General features: G+C 44.2%; 2 protein-coding genes across 3 annotated transcripts; one reads left to right on the top strand and one right to left on the bottom strand.

Moving 5' to 3' along the window:
- Window positions 1-802: 802 nt before the first annotated feature.
- Window positions 803-7674, bottom strand: LOC101465599 (chromobox protein homolog 2). Its single transcript, XM_004565273.6, has 6 exons — window positions 7607-7674; window positions 6648-6831; window positions 6527-6570; window positions 6108-6173; window positions 4512-4581; window positions 803-4427 (listed from the first exon to the last, which is right to left on the bottom strand). The coding sequence occupies exons 2-6, from the start codon at window positions 6711-6713 to the stop codon at window positions 3072-3074; spliced, it is 1602 nt and encodes a 533-aa protein (XP_004565330.1). The 5' UTR covers window positions 6714-6831; window positions 7607-7674; the 3' UTR covers window positions 803-3071.
- A 6852-nt stretch (window positions 7675-14526) lies between these two features.
- On the top strand, window positions 14527-17613 carry cox11 (cytochrome c oxidase assembly homolog 11 (yeast)). Of its 2 annotated transcripts, none has more exons than XM_014408308.4 (5): window positions 14527-14692; window positions 15428-15759; window positions 15836-15991; window positions 16069-16194; window positions 16486-17613. In XM_014408308.4, exons 2-5 carry the CDS (start codon window positions 15457-15459, stop codon window positions 16672-16674), a joined length of 774 nt encoding a protein of 257 aa, XP_014263794.1. In that variant the 5' UTR covers window positions 14527-14692; window positions 15428-15456; the 3' UTR covers window positions 16675-17613. The 2 variants fall into 2 exon arrangements, with proteins under 2 accessions (XP_014263794.1, XP_014263795.1); XM_014408309.3 differs by lacking the exon at window positions 14527-14692 and adding an exon at window positions 14695-14796.
- Window positions 17614-19327: the final 1714 nt, after the last annotated feature.

The following is a 19327-nucleotide window of genomic DNA, read 5'->3' as shown; positions in this document are numbered from 1 at the left end:
CCGACACGTCTGTGAGAACTGAGAAGTTATCAGTCCAGTTTGTATGTTAATGGAACGATAACCACGACGATCATGTGCTTCACTCTCGTTTCTCCTTAAAGAGTCACCGTTAAACATAAAGAAGAAACCGTTTATTTATGGCTGCTGTGGCATCAACCTGACAACAGATTTGATTTCATTATTTATAGTTTCTGAAATCTCTTGGTTTGCTTATTAAAATACAATTTTACAAAAATAATTTTTAACTTTTTTAATTTCAGTATTTTACTTTGTAATTGACTTTTTTAATTATTCATCACATTCCCTGTTAATTATTATTAAATCACAATTAAGGCGTTTTTTTAAATTCTAATATTTATTCATGGTTTTATTTTGATCTTTTTAATATTGTTTTGAAAAACATTTTAATTATAATTTATTCATTTTAAATGTTTAAAATATTTGCTTTTTATTTTAAACATATTTTTAAAACAGTCTATTAATATGTAATTTTATTTACAGGTTAATTAATGTCATTTTTAACACAAGAAAAATCAATTCTGCGTTTATCACATTATTACAGGAGCTGATTTATCAACAGTGCTTTGTCTCAGTTGGACGCTCCGTTCATGTGACCTGATGATGTCACTGGTGTGACATCATATGACCTACGTATGACCTGCAAACTTCCTGTTAACTGCATTCATTTAAAACTTTTCCTGGTCATCAACCGTCAGCGAGCACCTGCATCCACTTTGCTCTCTGTGCAGCGCTGCCACCTGGTGGTGAAACACGGTAGCGCACAGACACACCGAGCGAGCCGTGAAGTTTCAGGTGCTTCCGGTTTATTTCAGGCTACAGGTGCGTGACGCTAAAAGCCAAAATGAGCACCCATAGATCATTACATATCACATGAAAGACATATTTACAAATATAAATTAACACATATTTCACCTCCAAAAGACACGGCGATGGTTTCAAATGGTACAAAACTGCTAAATATATATATGTACATATATAGAAGTGATTATGGGATGTCTCATGAGCTTATACTGCACGTAGTGCACGAAACACTGTCGATACCACACTGAGAACGACACACATTCGTAACAGCTTTGGTCCAAAGAGAACTGAAAGACGACGGCTGGAGGAAACTTCTTTTTTTAAACATGCTGCCCTGGAAGAAGCCACGTACGTCCAACAAACACAAATGTCCTCCTGGAGCTAATCCCGCCGAGCGGCGGTCCAACAGTCCTGCTGTGAGGGGGGAACCTGAGGCACCGGAGAGGCGCTGTCCACCTGTGAGTCCAGACCCCGTTTAGACACCCATCAGACCTGAGGAGGCGAGCACACAAAGCCTCCTGAAGGACGCCAGAGTAGTCGGACTGTGCTGTAAGCGGCGTAGCACCAAAACGCATCCGTGACGCGGCCCGAGACGCTTCAGCAATGTGAGAAAAACCGAGCGGACGGTTTCCATCATCTTTTTATCGGGCGACTGAACAAAAAGGATTTTCGGATGAGAAACAAACCAACTCATAGTGGCGTGGTTTCACGTGGCTTCACGCCTCGGAGCCGCTGGCTGTGACAGTCAGTGACAGCAGCTGTGGATGTGGGCGGCGTGTCGCTCAGAAACAATCGGATCAATAATTCTGTCTTCCAGGGTTTTTTGGCTGGTCTGTGGGGAAGCTTGAGTTATCCCCGCTGATCAGGAAGCGCCGAGAAGGACGTCACTTCCTTTCTAAGCAGAAGCAGAGGGTGCAGAAGCCTGCGCCAGCTTCGAGGGGCTTCCAGCCAATGAAATCAATGTGTCATTTACGACATCATCAAAGCCTCATCCTGACTTTGGTTTGGTCTCAGCTGCGTGGGACCTCGGCCTGACCTACTTTCATACCTGAACACCTTCCTGACAAACACCTGACGCTCTCTGTGTTTAAGACAGAGAGAAACCAGAGGTGAGGCGGGAGTGTTTATATGCAGACAACGAGCAGCTGTTTGTTTGCTCGACCTGAGCGTGCTCAGTACAGACGAAACTTTAAACTGCGAGGATGATCCTGCAGTTCAAACAAACATACAGACTTTTCCCTCCACGATGGCAGCAATCAGCTGTTAGGTTCATTAGTGTGGAGTCAAACTGTGCTCGTAAATCTGAGTAGTAGTTTTAGAACTTTGTAAACTAAAATATCTAAAGAAACGTTATGTTTGTGCATCTGTAGATGAGAATTTGTGTGTGTCTAAAAAATATTTACACAGGTTACACATTTTTTTTGTTAAGGTTACAGATCCGAAGTGTAAACCTCTCTGCTCCCTCACTCTGTCACTTTTAACTTACAAGTACAAATTTTGACCCAATTTTCTTCCTTTCAGCTGATTGGTCAATATCACGTGAATCACAAATTTAACAATCCAATCAGAGAACAGATGGTTTGGCTGTCAGAGTGGAGCTTGACTGAGCTTCAGGTCCTGGAAGGGTAATACATTTTACCCTTCCATTTCGTGACGGTGGGCGCTGGCTGCAGAACAGAAACAGAACGGGATGAGCAAGAGGGGTCAGAGGTCATGAGACAGATAATCGTAATTATCGTTACAAGCACAAATTCTCAACTTTAGATACAAAAAAGTAACATTTTCACATAGTTCAGTTTAAAACTGTGTTTGTCAATCAGACGACGACACAATATTTATGAGCTTAATCTGAGCCCTACATTAGCGCCCCCTCCTGGCAGTCGTAGTGTATTACATCTCAGAGGAAGGGAACATTTTGTTTTATTGACTTTTTTTAATGCATTTTCCGTCCTAACAGGAAGGTAGGAAGGTCTAAAAAGGTATGAAAGTCGCCTGACCTCTGACCCTGTGAAGGTGACCTGTTTGCAGGTTAAAGGTCGGCAGACTGATCACAGGTGTGAACGGGGTCTGAACGTCAGGGTTCCTACTGCCGACTGTCAGGAGCTTCCTGCTCGATCCGATCTCTCCACCGTGTTTTTGTTTCTTGGAACCGAAGGGTCGCCCTGGAGGCGCCGGGAATGACTGCGTGTTGGATTTCCAGAGAGGTGTAGGAACCCTGAGCTGTTCTAGGAAGCGAGCAGACGCCCGGCTCAGTGGTTCCGGGAGCTGAAGAAGCCCACGCTGGTTGGCGACTCCTTCACTGTCACCGTGATGAAGTTGGCTGTGACGTCTGTGACGAACACGTGTTCCAGGAGGCTCCGCGCCGGCCTCCAGTCCGTCTCCGTGTCAGAGTCGGTGGCGTTGTTGCCGCGGCTGGGTCTGCTGTTGCTAGGAAACAGAGGGTCTTCCGTCTCTGACTCGCTGGTGCTAGTCTCGTCGGAGTCGCCGGTGCTGAGCTCGTTCAGGTTCCTGTTCTGAGAGCCGAGCACGTGTTTACGGCCGTCCTGCCTCACGCCACTATTCCCTCGAGCAGCGCCACCACCCGTCAGTTTGTCCTTCGTCATGCCCTGCTCTGGAGCTCCGCCTCCAGTGCGAGCATCTTTCGCTCCTCCTTTTATGACCATCCCACTGCCACTACTCCGTGGGTTCGCTCTAGCTACCGCCACCCCGCTAGTGTTGCTTCCTTGAAGGCCGCTCGTGGGCGGCAGTTTGCCGACGCTCTGCAGGTTAAGGGCGCGGAGGCTCAGCGCCTGGCTGGCTCTGTCTCGGGGCGACGGCGATGCTGACGATGGCGGTTTGGACAAACTCGTGCTCAGATGCTTGTGTGGAGCCACCCCGCTCTGACCACCGCTGCCATCCTGCCTCCTCTGAGCCAGCAGGGGGCGCTGCACCACTGCGCCTCCTCCAAAGCTGCTGTGCAGTCCCAGCGACCCAGAGGCTCCGCCCTGCTTCACAGGCGTCACCTTAAAGCCGTCTCCTCTGCCGATCTCCGGGACGGAGCGCTTCAGCTCTGACAGAGAGTTCTTATTCTGTGCGGTGGGCGTGGCTTTGTTTTGGGAGGTGGAGCTGGAGGACAGGGAGGAGGTTGAGAGCGAACGATTGGTCCAAATGCAGCCAAGCCCACCGGGTTTGGAGGCCTGGGAGAAGGAGGCAGAAGAGGTCTGGGAGGCGGAGCCGGCCTCCTCTCTGGCGCTCCGGCTCAGGCCGGTGTAGGTGAAGCTGGCCGGCTGCAGTGGCTTCTTCACGCTGGCCCGCGGCTCGTCTCTGGGCAGCTGGTGGTGGCGTGGACCGGGTGGAGAAGGCGGCGGGGGAGGGCGGCTCTTTGCCTGCCTTAGAGCCCTCAGGTCGGGGTGCAGCGGCTTCCTCCCTCGCTTCTTCTTTCGGGGGGTGTCAGGTTTGGCGAGCAGGATCTGAGGCCTCTTCTGAGGGACGGGGTGGACGCGGGGGGCGGGCTTCACCTTCTTTGTGTGCTCTTCATCCTCTGAGGAAGACGAGGAGGCGGTTGATGACAGGCCAGAGGAAGAGGAGGACGAGGAGCGGTCGTCCTTCGTGACGGTGGGCGCTGGCTGCAGAACAGAAACAGAACGGGATGAGCAAGAGGGGTCAGAGGTCATGAGACAGAATCAGGAGGCGGGGTCGGCGTGTTTCACCTGAATCTTTCGAGGTCGGCCTCTCGGCCTCTTTCCCTTCTTCTGAAACAGAAGCTCGCGCTCCTGTTCTCTGGAACAGATCGAAACAAACGTTATTTAAACACGCAGACAGCAAGTCCAAATATTCAACACGTCGTTCTTTCATAAAAACAAGCGTGAAATGATTCGTGAACTGACGCGCGTCACATGTGACAAAGATCTGTCAGTTTGTCTATTTCTTTGATTCTGCTGCTTGTTTCCATTCATTAAAATCATAAATATGAAATTAAATAGTTACATGTACATATATTTATATTTTTCCTTAAATGAAAGTGACGAGAGCGGTCAGAGAGAGGGAGGGGCCACAGGTTGGACTCGAACCTGGGCGCCTGCTCACCCATCAATATGAAATTACATATCGAATATATATTTATTACATGTCCACATAATATAATTATTAAATTGCAATTTTATTATTAAATACATTCAATATACATCATTCTTTTAAAAGTAATTTGAATATTTGTTATTATTACTATTAGTGTTTAATACATATTAATTCTTTTATATATTATTTACATAGATTTCTGTTTGAATACTAGAATAATAATCTATTAACATATAATATGTAACACATTTAAAATACATAACATATAATAACATCCATCCATCCATTCGCTTCCACTTATCCTTTTCAGGGGCGCTGGAGCCTATCCCAGCTGTCATAGGGCGAGAGGCGGGGTCCAGGGTGGACCCCGCCTCTCGCCCTATGACAGGTCGCCAGTCTGTCGCAGGGCCAACACACAGGGACAGACAACCAATCGCTCTCACGTTCACACCTATGGGCAATTTGGATTCATCAGTTAACCTGTCCCCACTAACTGCGTGTCTTTGGACTGTGGGAGGAAGCCAAGAGTACACGGGGAGAACACGCAAACACGGGGAGAACACGCAAACTCCACACAGAGACCTTCTTGCTGTGCAGCAACAGTGCTAACCACCGTGCTGCAGAATATAATAACATATTTCTATATTTTTAATAATAAATTAAATCTATTAATTACATTATATAAATATGTAAAGTACGTAATATACATATTTTTAGTCTTTTAATAATTTATTTATTGACGCCATCATTAACTTTTTAAAATATATATCTATACATTTATCTTACTGTGACAGTAACGTTTACTAATAATGAATGAATAATTACATGTATTTTAATATGTAATTCATATGTATATTAGAGACAACACATTTTTATATTATTTTAAATCTTTTTGATACTAATAATCGCAGGACTTTTTATTTCAGTAATTATAACTATCAGTAAAATGAAATATATAATTTATAAATTCTGATATGACATGTTTACATTTTTATAAATATTAAATAATATTAAATAAATTTTGTTACTATACAACCTTTCTTAACAAAGTTACTTTTAACTGCTTATTTAAATTATGATTAAAAACATTACAAATATTAAGGTGTTTAACTAATGAGTGGCTGGGAGGAGCTCCCTGACTGCTCCTCTCTCAGGCCCTTCAGGTGAGCTTCCACGCAGGTGGACGTGGAGCACACCTGAGTTTACCTGCAGTCTGGGGACAAACTGACCTCTTGTGAAAGGCTGCCAGCAGCCGGGGGTCCAGAATGTTCTCCTCGGGCTCCCAGCTGTTGTGCCTGAAAACACGACAAACATTTCACATTCAGGACGGACACGAGCGGGTTTTCTGTGTGGAGCCATCACGGAGGCCCACGCACAGCTGCCAGCGTTATCCACAAATACAAAACATGTCAGCAAATCAACATCAGGCTGCTCGGTGGCGCAGGACCGGCCGAGCCTCAGCTGCTGCGGCCCTGGAGCTGGACGTGTCCGCCGGCAGGCCGTGGATCGACGCCGGGCGCCGATGGGTCGGTACCGGCCGTGCTTCTCCCCCCGTGTGCCGCGATAGGAGCCTCGGTGGCGGCGCGAACCGAGCCGCGGCCCGGCTTTGTTATGACCGTTAGCCGTTAGCAGCTAGCGAGCTACTTACTTGGAGGACCATCCTCTCCACTTCACCAGGTACTCGAACTTTCCCTGCGGAGACAGAACAGTCACAGCGGGCCGGGCCGAGCGGAACCACACAACACCCGGGCCACCGGCGCTGAGCTTACCTTCCTGGGCCGCTTACTGAGGATACACTCCGCGTCAAACACCTGGCCGACGGTGACCCCCTCCATGGCTGCAGCTCCCCGCACTACCAGCGCGTTTCTTCTTGCCGGCCACCGTACTTCCCCTCACAGCGTCAACGACCAGAGCCAGGCTAGCCGGTGAATCGAATCGGCCTCCAGATTACTACTACTAATAATGATAGCATTATAATTATAATATACTAGAGCTGAGCGATATAAGATTTTTTCATATCACTATATGTTTTTTTCATTTCAGGCGATAACGATATCTATCACGATATCAGCCAAATAACTATATTTGTAAGATTTAAATGTGCCGTTGCTCACAAGTAAAATGTGAAATAATCAGCAGCTTGTTTTTATTTAAATATTTATTTCCCATAATAAGTTCAACAGGGTAGATGTACTTAAGGAACATGAGACTTTTTCAGATAAATAAAGGCAAATATTGCAAACTACACAAAAGGCAGCCGCTAAAGCATTTAAGTTTCAAAATAGAACAAACGAAACAGACTAAATTGTCAATTCCACTTAGAACCAAAATATTAATTCTAAAAATAAATCTTAGTTTGTTTTACAGAAGAACAGACAAAACTGACTAACTTTTGTCAATATCAAATAAACTGAGAACTAAAAGGAAATTCTCAATCTCTCCTTGTTGCCTCATCACTGATGGGGACGACAAGGAGTACAGAGGACTGACTCAAGACTTTGTGGACTGGTGCCAGCAGAACTACCTCCAGATCAACGCCAGTAAAACCAAGGAGCTGGTGGTAGACTTCCGCAGGCACAAGCATTCTCCACTGCAACCACTGAACATCCAGGGTATGGACATTGAGGCTGTGGACAGCTACAGGTACCTTGGTGTTCATCTGAACAACAGACTGGACTGGACTCATAACTCAGACGCCCTCTACAGGAAAGGGCAGAGCAGGTTGTACCTGCTGCGGAGACTCAGGTCGTTTGGGGTGGAGGGCCCACTCCTGAAGACCTTCTATGACTCTGTGGTGGCTTCTGCTATCTTTTATGGTGTGGTCTGCTGGGGCGGCAGCATCTCTGCTGGGGACAGGAAGAGATTGAACAGGGTGATCCGAAGGGCCAGCTCTGTTCTAGGATGCCCTCTGGACCCAGTGGAGGTGGTGAGTGACAGGAGAACGGCGGCTAAGCTGTCATCCCTGTTGGACAACGTCTCCCACCCCATGCAGCAGACTGTGACAGCACTGAGCAGCTCCTTCAGTGGGAGACTGCGGCACCCACGGTGTGGGACGGAGAGATTTCGCAGCTCTTTCCTCCCCACTGCTGTCAGACTCCATAATAAAGACTTTAACTGATCAAGCACACACATCCATACATATGCAATAATACTAAGTGCAATAATCCTTTCTGTCATCGTTGTATTTTTACTCAGTTGTATATAGTATTCGTATTCTATTTTTATCTTATTGTATATTTTTATTCTACTGTATATAGTATTTTATTTTATTCTATTCTGTACAGTTGTGTACTGTATTTATTCTTATTGTATTCTAATTTTTGCCTCATAACTTTTGCACTGTCCACTTCCTGCTGTGACAAAACAAATTTCCCACGTGTGGGACTAATAAAGGTTATCTTATCTTATCTTATCTTATCTTGTATAGCTGAGCTTTTCAAACAGTTTTAACAGTTACTTTAGTCTGACAAAAGCCGAATGACGAATTAGCGCTTCAGTCAGAGACTGAGGCTACGTCCACACGTACACGGGTATTTTTGAAAACGGAGATTTTCCGTTTTCGTTTTAAAAAATAATCCCGTCCACACATAAAGGCAGAAATGAAGGAAAACGCTGCTATGAACATGCCAGAGCAGCAGGTGGCGCTAGATTCCTAACCGTGCAGAAATGTTGGCCAATCAGAAGTCTAGAAGCTTCGGTGGGAAAAAGTAAACAAAGCTGGGGACAGTAACTGTGTGTATATGTAAGCATTTAAACACTGCAGAGAGTAGAATTAACAGTAACAGTATTGTAGAAATTCATTTCACCGAAACAATAACGTGGCGCACAGTGTGACGCCAAAAAATGCGCACACCTTTGACACTGCGTTTTCTCCGTTTTTCTAGTCCACACATAAATGCAAAAACTGAGTTTTTAAAAATCTTTGTTTTCAGTGACCAAAAACGCCGTTTACATGTGGACGAAAGGCACAAACGCATAGAAAAATCTGCGTTTTCAAAAATACCCAGGTACGTGTGGACGTAGCCTGAGCATGCACCAGTTTATTGTATTTCCAGACTTGCTTTCGGCACAATTTACAGTGCAGCTACTCTGTTTTTTGTCAGACTTGAAATAGCCGAAATACCTTCACACTACGGAACTTCTATGGCTTTTCCGTTCGACAATCTCTCCGGCATTGGAACCATCATCTGTTTTCTCTTCGGTCACACTCGGTTGATTCTTCTAGTCAGCACTAGTGATGTTCGATTCGTGAACGAATCGTTCAATACTCGAGAATCACTTTACTGACTCGTGAATCATGATTCACAAGCCCAACTGACTCACTGACTCATCCCTGTTGCTGTTAGCAAAATAATTCCATTAGTAGAAATTAGGGATGGGTACCGGTGTCCGGTGCCATGATGGCACCGGTTCTGACATAAACGGTAGTAACCAGACCGAAAAGCAGCGCACATTTCGGTGCTTTATTTCGGTGCTTTTTTTTCCTGAGCTGTGATACACTTCTAGCCAATCATTTTACGTTTCCCAGGATAGTAGGCGGGGCCAGGTACGTACGTTCAGTTAGAGCAGAGCTACAGATTAAAAATGTCCAAGGCGAAGCGGTCAAAAGTCTGGCTGTACTTCACAGCAAAATATGCAAACTCAGCAGCAACAAGTGCTTTAAGCTGATACTGTGATACTGTCAAAGGAGGTAACACCTCCAATCTGATGAAACACCTGGCGACGCATAGCGTTTTTTTTTTTAAAGCCGAGAAATGCGCCGTATTTGATAGCTTGCTGCGAGACCTCACACTGTGCACGTTGGGTGGGTTGCCAGTTATCGGACCCGGAGCAACATCCCCCAAAAACCCGAAGAATAGAGTCCTGGCCCCTAGCCCTGCCAGTGTAGCAGAAATGATGAGGATGATGATGCAGCAGCAGCCGTTCTTCTCTGCGTGAGTAGCTTCATGTTGTTCGTGTGTAATTTACGTTGAGTAGGCTAACCACGTTATTACATTAATGCATGTAAGGTGAACTAGCAAACATCATCATAGCCACATGCGGCTGTCTTCTTGTTTGATGACAGATACTCCCTTCACCCTGGCCAAAAAGGCTAAAAAGACCAAAGAAAAAGTGGAAAACACTTAAACATGAGAGGTTTAGGACAAAGTTTGTGTTTTTTCCATTGTTTAAGCACTGCTTCCAGCCAAGAGTGATACCATACATGCCCCATAGCTGCAGAAAAGGCTAACATTGTTATCTTTTTACAAAAAACAGCTGAACATGAGAGGTTTTTGGACCAATTTTGTGTTCTCCATTCTTTAAGCACCGGCACCGTTTCAAAAGTACCGATTTGGCACCGGTATCGGATAAAACCTAAACGATACCCATCCCTAGTAGAAATATATCTAGCTTATAATTAAAATTGTGGGGATAAAACAACAGCCAGTTTCGTAACAAAAGCATTTCCGCTCTGAACTGGAAGAAAAAACCCTGAGTAGAAGCTCACATCAAGAAAATAGCTCCTCGGTTCAGAGTAGCATCGCGCTGCTAACAAGCTAACAACACATTTGAGCTACTCACCCCCTCCCTCCTGTGCTGAATCATAGAGCGAGCAAACGAATCACTCACTCACCCCCCCCCTCCTGGCTCATAGCTTCTTCTTCTTGGTTGGCAACCAATGTTAAGGTGCATTACTGCCCCCTGGCTCACAGCGCAGTGGACATTTAGATGAGAAAATATATATTTGACACACTTAAGGAAAATACTAATGAAATACAAATAAACAAAATAAATGTTTATTAAGCAATTTTGATAGGAAATTGCTTAATTTTAGAAATGTTTTTGCTCTTTTTTCTCTATAAAATAGTTGTTGTTTTTTTTAATCATTCATCTTAGCAGTGGGATTTACATGAAAAGGGAAACAAACTAAGTTTGAGTGAAAATGTAAAATTTTTGCACTCTCTGGTCAACTGACTCAGTGAATCAAATGACTCAAAAAATCCGATTCACTTTGGTGAGTGACTCATTAACACTCGATTCAGTAAAAAGAATCAAATTTACCATCACTAGTCAGCACACTCATTTCCTCCATTACCCGGGCGGTACGGTGGCTGGCTGCTTCCCAAACAAATACACATGTGCGGCTTGGCACTTGTGCTGTACGTAACAAGTCACGTGACGCTGCGGCTGTGATTGGTTCGGCTCTGCGCTACTTAATTTGGATTGGCTGTTCTTTTTTTTTTTTCTTCTTTTTTTTTTTTTAAGAGGACAAGAGCGGCGAGGTCTATCGCAATAGTTTAATTTTTCTATCGAGAAAAAGTTATATCGCAATACATATCATTATCGTTCTAACGCCCAGCTCTATAATATACTGTAATAATTTATATTATTGTTGTATATATTTAAGAACTCTAATTAGAAAATACAAATACATATGAACATAAAAGTATATTTACATTTTTTTACATAATAAAAATACAGAAATGTAGGTGAACATGTGCTTTTAACCTGGTGTAACCTGCAGCAGGCTGAAAGGAGAGAAAAACTCAGAGGTTTCAAGAATGACTTTCTAACATTTTAAACTTCAAGCATCATTTCAGCTCAGAGAAAACAGCTGAGTTTCTCCTGATCCCCTGACGCCGTCATTAATGTGTAAATTCAGGATCCACTCCTGCTACACTAGTTAGCGGTTACAAACCAGCTGATCCTAATGGGAGAAGCAGGAAATGCAAACATGTACAGGCAGAGGCAGAGCAAGACATTCCACTTCTTGCTCCGCCTCTGCCTGTAGGCCTACATGTTTTCAATTTAGTTCAATGTCATTTTCCAGAAGTGAAAGTAAACATGTGAGGGAGCAGAGCTGCAGTTGCGTCCTCTTTGTCTCTGAAAGAAGATTCAGCCGAGTCCGTCAGGTTTCTCTGAGCAGCAGTGGTTAGTGCAGCTGATCGCTCTGTTCATCACAGTCACATTGGCTCAATAAAAATGTGCTCATATAGCCACAGATCCACTGTAGAAACATGGAGCTGCTGTTTAAAGGGTCTCATGTGGCACTGCTCAGGACTTTGGAATAAACCTCTGGGTGTCCACAAGTACCTCCTATCTCATATTCCTAACCTGCTTTCCTTGACCTCGATGAAAACACTGAGGTCAAGGAAAAGTTGGTAGGAGATATGATAAGGACTTAGGAAAAGAGAAGAGCCGTGCGCTGAGAACTGCAGAAGACGCTGATCTTACTTAAACGGGTTAGAACACATGTTCGAACGTGCCAGTGTTTTATGGAGGTCATATAAACCAAACAAAAACCTAACAAAGAGGCTCAGAGTCAGTTTGTGAGTGAAAATTGTGAGCAGAGGTATTTTTGTAGCTGGTGTTACAGCCTGTGTGTTTGTAGGAGTTTCACGTTCAGGAGGACATTTAAATGAGTCATACAAAAATTAATTTGTATGACATTAAGTTTACTGCCAACTGCACAAAACCTACCTGTTGTAGTTGTGATATTTGCTGCTAGGAGAGTTTATTTTCAGGAGCGGTGTCATCAGAACAAATGCATTATCAGCTCAAAGCTGTTATCATAGTGTTCAAACTAAAACAATCCATTTTCATGACTGCTGATCAAATTCAGGGTGCCAGATGAAACTGGGCGAGAGGCGGGGTACACCCTGGACAGGTCCGACTGTGCCATTTGAGCACACACTAATAAAAAACTTGCAATGCAAAAGACTAGGGATGGGTATCGTTTAGGTTTTATCCGATACCGGTGCCAAATCAGTACTTTTGAAACGGTGCCGGTGCTTAAACGGTGCTCGAACCGGTGCTTAAAGAATGGAGAACACAAACTTTGTCCAAAAACCTCCCATATTCAGCTGTTTTGATTTGTTTTTGTAAAAAGATAACAATGTTAGCCTTTTCTGCAGCTATGGGGCATATATGGTATCACTCTTGGCTGGAAGCAGTGCTTAAACAATGAAAAAAAACACAAACTTTGTCCAAAAACCTCTCATGTTTAACTGTTTCCCACTTTTTCTTTGGTCTTTTTAGCCTTTTTGGCCAGGGTGAAGGGAGCATCTGCCATCAAACAAGAAGACAGCCGCATGTAGCTATGATGATGTTTGCTAGTTCACCTTACATGCATTAATGTAATAACGTGGTTAGCCTACTCAACGTAAATTACACACGAACAACATGAAGCTACTCACGCAGAGAAGAACGGCTGCTGCTGCATCATCATCCTCATCATTTCTGCTACACTGGCAGGGCTAGGGGCCAGGACTCTATTCTTCGGGTTTTTGGGGGATGTTGCTCCGGGTCCGATAACTGGCAACCCACCCAACGTGCACAGTGTGAGGTCTCGCAGCAAGCTATCAAATACGGCGCATTTCTCGGCTTTAAAAAAAAAAACGCTATGCGTCGCCAGGTGTTTCATCAGATTGGAGGTGTTACCTCCTTTGACAGTATCACAGTATCAGCTTAAAGCACTTGTTGCTGCTGAGTTTGCATCTTTTGCTGTGAAGTACAACCAGACTTTTGACCGCTTCGCCTTGGACATTTTTAATCTGTAGCTCTGCTCTAACTGAACGTACGTACCTGGCCCCGCCTACTATCCTGGGAAACGTAAAATGATTGGCTAGAAGTGTATCACAGCTCAGGAAAAAAAAGCACCGAAATAAAGCACCGAAATGTGCGCTGCTTTTCGGTCTGGTTACTACCGTTTATGTCAGAACCGGTGCCATCATGGCACCGGACACCGGTACCCATCCCTACAAAAGACTACTTTTACAATTTTTTTAATAATATTAAATTCAATTAAATTTTATTTATACAGCTCAAATCACAACAACAGTCGCTTCATATTGTAAGGTAGACCCTAAAAAAATACATACAGAGAACAACTCAACATTCATAGAGCTTTGGCGACAGTGGGAAGGAAAAACTCCTTTTTAACAGGAAGAAACCTCCGACAGAACCAGGCTCAGGGAGGGGCGGGGCCATCTGCTGTGATTGGTTGGGGAGAGAGAAGGAAGACAGGATAAAGACATGCTGTGGAAGAGAGACAGAGGTTAATAACAGATATGATTCAATGCAGAGAGGTCTGTTAATACATAGTGAGTGAAGAAGAAACACCCAGTGCATCATGGGAATCCCCCAGCAGCCTACGTCTAAGAGAGGATTTAACAGGATTTAACTTAAATTTAACTTAGGTTAAATTAAGTTAAATATTAAATTATTAAATTAAGTTATTTATTTAAGCCAGAGAGTCGATCAACAGGAAGGGAAATATTATACTGAGACCTCAGTGTGGTCTCTGGACTGTCGTGCTGGGAAATGGAAATGAGTACAGCGCTAGTGCAGGTCTGTCAGGCTTTAAATATCAGCGGTGATTTCAGACAGAAGGAGCAAGAGTGAAAGAGATAGTTTAGAGATTGTTGGAGGCCAAGCTGAAGATGTTCCTAATTTGCATATTTTGGCTGTTTTCCTTAAAATCACATTTTAAATGTAAAATCTATTTTATTTCTGTCAAATTTTCTCTTTGGTTCTTTAAAAGTATTTATTTATTTATTTATTAACTTATATATATTTTAGGTGCTTTTAATGAAAACCAATTAACTACAAACGACTCCTGTTATTCTGGTATTTTTACAGTGAAGTTTGTGTTAAACAACATTTCTCAGCGGATAAATTCAGTCACGTGATCCGTTACCCTGCGGAACTCTGCCGGCGGAACGCTTCGCTTGTTGCTATGGGGCGGAGCGGACCACATTGTGTGTTACACCGAAGTGTTTCCGGAATCATGTTTGGTAACTGAGCAGAGGTGAATGCCGAAGAAACTCCACAGGTAAGTCAACCATGAAGCTCCCACTGAGCTTCTGTAGTTAGTCCATAGTTAGAGTTTAACAACAGGTGAGTGATCCGCGTGACGTGTGCAGTCAGCCGCTGCAGGTAGGTGTGTGTGTGTGTGTGTGTGTGTGTGTGTGTGTGTGTGTGTGTGTGTGTGTGTGTGTGTGTGTGTGTGTGTGTGTGTGTGTTGTCAGATCGCTTTATTTAAAATCAGATTTATTGAGTGCAGATCTGTGAAGCTGATGATCCCCGATAACGTTTCTGCTCTTTGTGGTTAAATCAGCTACAAACCTTGTTTGTAAGACAAGTGTCTTAAAAGTGAACCTTTTGTAAATGTAGTTTGGGGGTCGGTGTACTGCTAACACTAACACAGTGTGCAATGTGCGGAATTAAAGAGTGACTTTTAAAAATGTGAAAAAGCTGTTTGATAAACTTTTAGCACATTAAGAACTTTTGTTACCAGGCAAAGTTTCTAAATGTGCACATTTTTGAAGTAGAGTGCAGGTGAATATAAAATAAAAGCTCAGTTTACAGACTGTGACGTGTCAACATAAAGTCACCAACATTCAAAGGATTCTGTGAACTCTGAATAGTCGGTGCAGTTTGGCATGGTGGCATAAAATCGTGTCGTTTTTGAATGGAGTTTGGTTCATTGTTGTTTTCACCTGACGAGTTAAACATGTGGAGAACACGTCTTCCTGTTTATTCCACACTAACTCTGATTGTCGTGCAGGTGAGTCTCAGGTGTGACTGACTGCAGCCATGTTGCTGCCTCTGCTGCTGCGGCCGCCCCTCTGCCTTCCTCAGGCCTCGGTGGTATTAACGCGATGCGTCCTGACGCTTCGCTGTGGCGCTCCAAGGGGGCTGCGCTCTCAGGCTAAGAACTTCCTGTGGCGGTGGCGTCCGCAGCGCCTCCACAGTCGGGGGCGGAGCAGGAAGACCCAGAGTCAGGAGGAGGAGTGGAGGAACAGGAACAAGACTGCGCTGACTTACATCGCCGCAGCCGGCGTGGGAATGATCGGCCTGGCATACGCCGCAGTGCCGCTGTATCGACTCTACTGCCAGGTGAGCACACACACACACACACACACACACACACAGCTGCTGAGAGCTCGTTTGAACGCTCAGCTTCTGTCGCCAGGCATCAGGGCTCGGCGGCACGGCGGTGGCCGGACACGACATGGAGCAGGTGGCGACAATGACGCCGGTGAAGGAGCGCGTCATCAAGGTGACGTTCAACGCCGACACTCACGCCAGCATGCAGTGGAACTTCAGGCCGCAGCAGACGGAGATCTTCGTAAGACTTTGCGCTCCGTCTCCATCCTTCATCACTTCCTCCTCCTCCTCTTCCTCACGCACACGCTCTGTCCCCAGGTGGTTCCCGGGGAGACGGCGCTGGCGTTCTACAGAGCCAAGAACCCCACAGACAAACCGATCATCGGCATCTCCACCTACAACGTGGTGCCCTTTGACGCCGGACAGTACTTCAACAAGATCCAGGTAATCAATAATCAGTCACATGATCAATCAATGGCACAACACTCGCCACACTGGACAGGTGAGCAGGAGGTTGAGAGGCGGGGCACACCTGGACAGGTGGCCTGTGTGTCGCAGGACTAACACACACATACTCTAGATTCACACCTTCATGGATGTGTTTGGACTGTGGGAGAGAGCCCTACACGGAGACGCTCCGAGTCCTCTCGGCACGTAAAGCCGTGGCGTTGGCGGGTGATCTGAGCTGGTTGCTATCACACGTGTAACACGTGATCTCTGCTCGTGTGTCTGCAGTGTTTCTGCTTCGAGGAGCAGCGCCTGAACCCTCACGAGGAGGTGGACATGCCCGTCTTCTTCTACATCGACCCCGAGTTCGACAACGACCCGCGGATGGCCCGAGTGGACACCATCACGCTGTCCTACACCTTCTTCGAGGCCAAAGAGGGTCAGATGCTTCCTCTGCCCGGATACAGCTACAGCTGAGCGAGGGCTCCGCCTTTCTCCAAGGAAACGAAGGAAAAAACTGTTCGGATAATCGAGACTCTTCACTCTGTCTGACGTCACATTAAAAGTCGACACTGATCATCAAACGTCCCGACGGAGGAGCTCTGTGCGCCGGAGGGTCGAAGCATTTCCAGGAAGTTACAACATGAAAATGTACAAGAAAACATTTCTTTCAAAAGCAAGAATCACAGATGTTGGAGAAAAACAAATTGTACATGATAATAAACAAAAAGAAATAAAAAGATTTACAAGTGTAAAAAAGTATGAAAAATATGAAAAGTTATAAAAAAGAAAAACCAGAAGAGATCAAAGAAAATTAAATTTATGGAAAAAACTTTAAACCTGAAACAAACACATGAAACTTCCCTTCATGTGTTCATTAACAGATGCACCACTAATCATTATTATTCTGATGATATTTATTCATTTATTTCTTTTTGTTTTCCTGGTTTCTGTCCCACCTCCTGTTGTTCCAAAGTTTCCTTTCAGCTCTTCATCAGTTCTCGAACATTTAGGGAACATTTAGGGAACATCAGATAAATATCGATGTCTGATTTAAACTTATTAATGTTTCATTTTCTTTGAGGTTCAAACATTTAAAGTTTTACTTTTAAAGCCTGGAGGAAAAACACACCATGCGCTGTGTGGAAGTGCATGTGCACATGTACAGGTACACGTTTAAACCTGTGCCTGTAACGATATAAATATTTAATAAATGCGGTTGGAAATAAAGTCAAATTAAAGAGAGCGTCGTGCTGAATATATGCAGTACGGGTTCACTTTTACTCTTCTGTGTATTCTAACATGTTGTCCTGTTTTTACTTTTGTTATTTAAAGATGCCTGAGAGTTTCACAGCTGAGTGTTCTCGCAGGATGTTTCCTGTCAGTCGAATCAAATAAAAAATGTATTTCACAGTTTTTATTTTTTCAGAGTTGGACAGTCATGGACAGTTTGAACACCAGGGGGCAGCAGAGGAAAAGACGTGACCTGCTCAGAGGTCTTTTTACTGCTTCGTGTCGGCACAGACTGAACTTACACTTACATTTAACTGCAGAACGAAAGAGTTGATTTCACTTTATGTACGTTCAAAGAAGATGCTCTGACACGTCTAAGCTTTGATATATTTTAGGACCCGGTAAAAATCGTCTGGTCCTGATTCTCAGGTTGTTAAATTATGCAAATACAGCCTGGGATCAACAACAGATGAATTATTTTATCATCTAACATTTAACTAAAAGCCAAACTGCAGCAGCAGTGTGAGTTAAACACTCCACCCAGCAGGTTGGAGAACCTTCAGAGAAACTGCAGGAACAGAGAGGTTGATGAAATTACACTCAAGGATTTTAAACTGATGCCTGCACGAAGTGAAGTTATTTATTCACCACAAGAACATGCAGTTAACAACCTGAGAAAACTCGAACTAAATTAAAGAATTAAGAAAACATTTTCTAGTGCAAAGCCTGCGTTTGGAGAACTAAAAGAAAAAAAGAACTATTTACTCTATAAAGGGTTGAACTGAAAGCATTACTCATGAGCCACAACAAAGAAGTCTTTGAAGACTTTAACGAAGCTTCATGTCACAGATTAATCCATCCGATGCAGAAAATGACGAATTTTTCAACTATCTAAATCTACCAAAGCTAAAGGACGAACGGGTTGTGGCTCTGAGTCTCCTTTTTTTAAAATTTTGTTTTGGATTTTCAAAATATAAAGCAAAAACAAACCCAAAAACAAGCAGGCTCAGATGTGTTGCAGAAAAAACAGTTAATTCAGACAAACATGCATAATGCAAAACAGCACAAGACAGAACACCAAAAGCTGGAATAGAGTTTACAAATCTGGGCCCAGTTTTGCCCAGTTTAGCCCAGTCTGGCCTCCACAAAGTGTTCCAGACATTCAAAAGAGAGTCTTTACAGTCTTTGCTGATCTCTTCCATTTGTATTATGGACATCATGTCTGTTACCTTCAACTGAAAGGAAGGAGGAGTGGGGGACTCCATTCCCTCAGGATTAGTCTCTGGGCACCAATCAGACCTAACTCCAACGGCTGCTGCACTGTAGCCGGGAGCAGCTCTGAGCAGGCTGTAGGGCTTCATATATGCGCTGGAATACCAGTGAAATGTATTACACCAAAAGCCTATGGATGAGGGACAAGACCAAAAAGCATGAAACAACGTCTGCCAACCTGTCACACATTAGGGAGACAGAGGGATGAATCTTGTGTAGTCAGATTTTAAATTGAATTAATTGGTGTCTACTGTTTATGGAGCCAGAGTGGATTTTAGACAAACACTTACTCCACATAGATTCAGACACCTTCATCCCTGAGTCCTTCAGCAGTATGCACCACGAAAAATGTAAAAATGAATTTCCCTTTGAGTTGAACAAATGAAGGAAATTTGACAGCAGTGACGTTTGTAGGGTTACTGAAGTTGGGCTAGCTGGTACATAATCATGTGCTAGGTGATTGCTAGCAACACAGCTATGTTAGCATAACATAAACAGTGAAGCTGGAGGATGAACGCTAACTTTCGCCCACTCGATAAAAGTTCACCTGAGTGTTCCTGATGGTTAGAGACAAATGTAATCGCATGGCAGGATGCTGTAAACGGACCAAACTTCAGTCAGGAGA

The sequence above is a fragment of the Maylandia zebra genome, linkage group LG8 (genome assembly GCF_041146795.1).
Source record: "Maylandia zebra isolate NMK-2024a linkage group LG8, Mzebra_GT3a, whole genome shotgun sequence".
Classification (NCBI taxonomy): Eukaryota; Metazoa; Chordata; class Actinopteri; order Cichliformes; family Cichlidae; genus Maylandia; species Maylandia zebra.
This window is presented reverse-complemented; position numbering and strand designations above follow the sequence as displayed.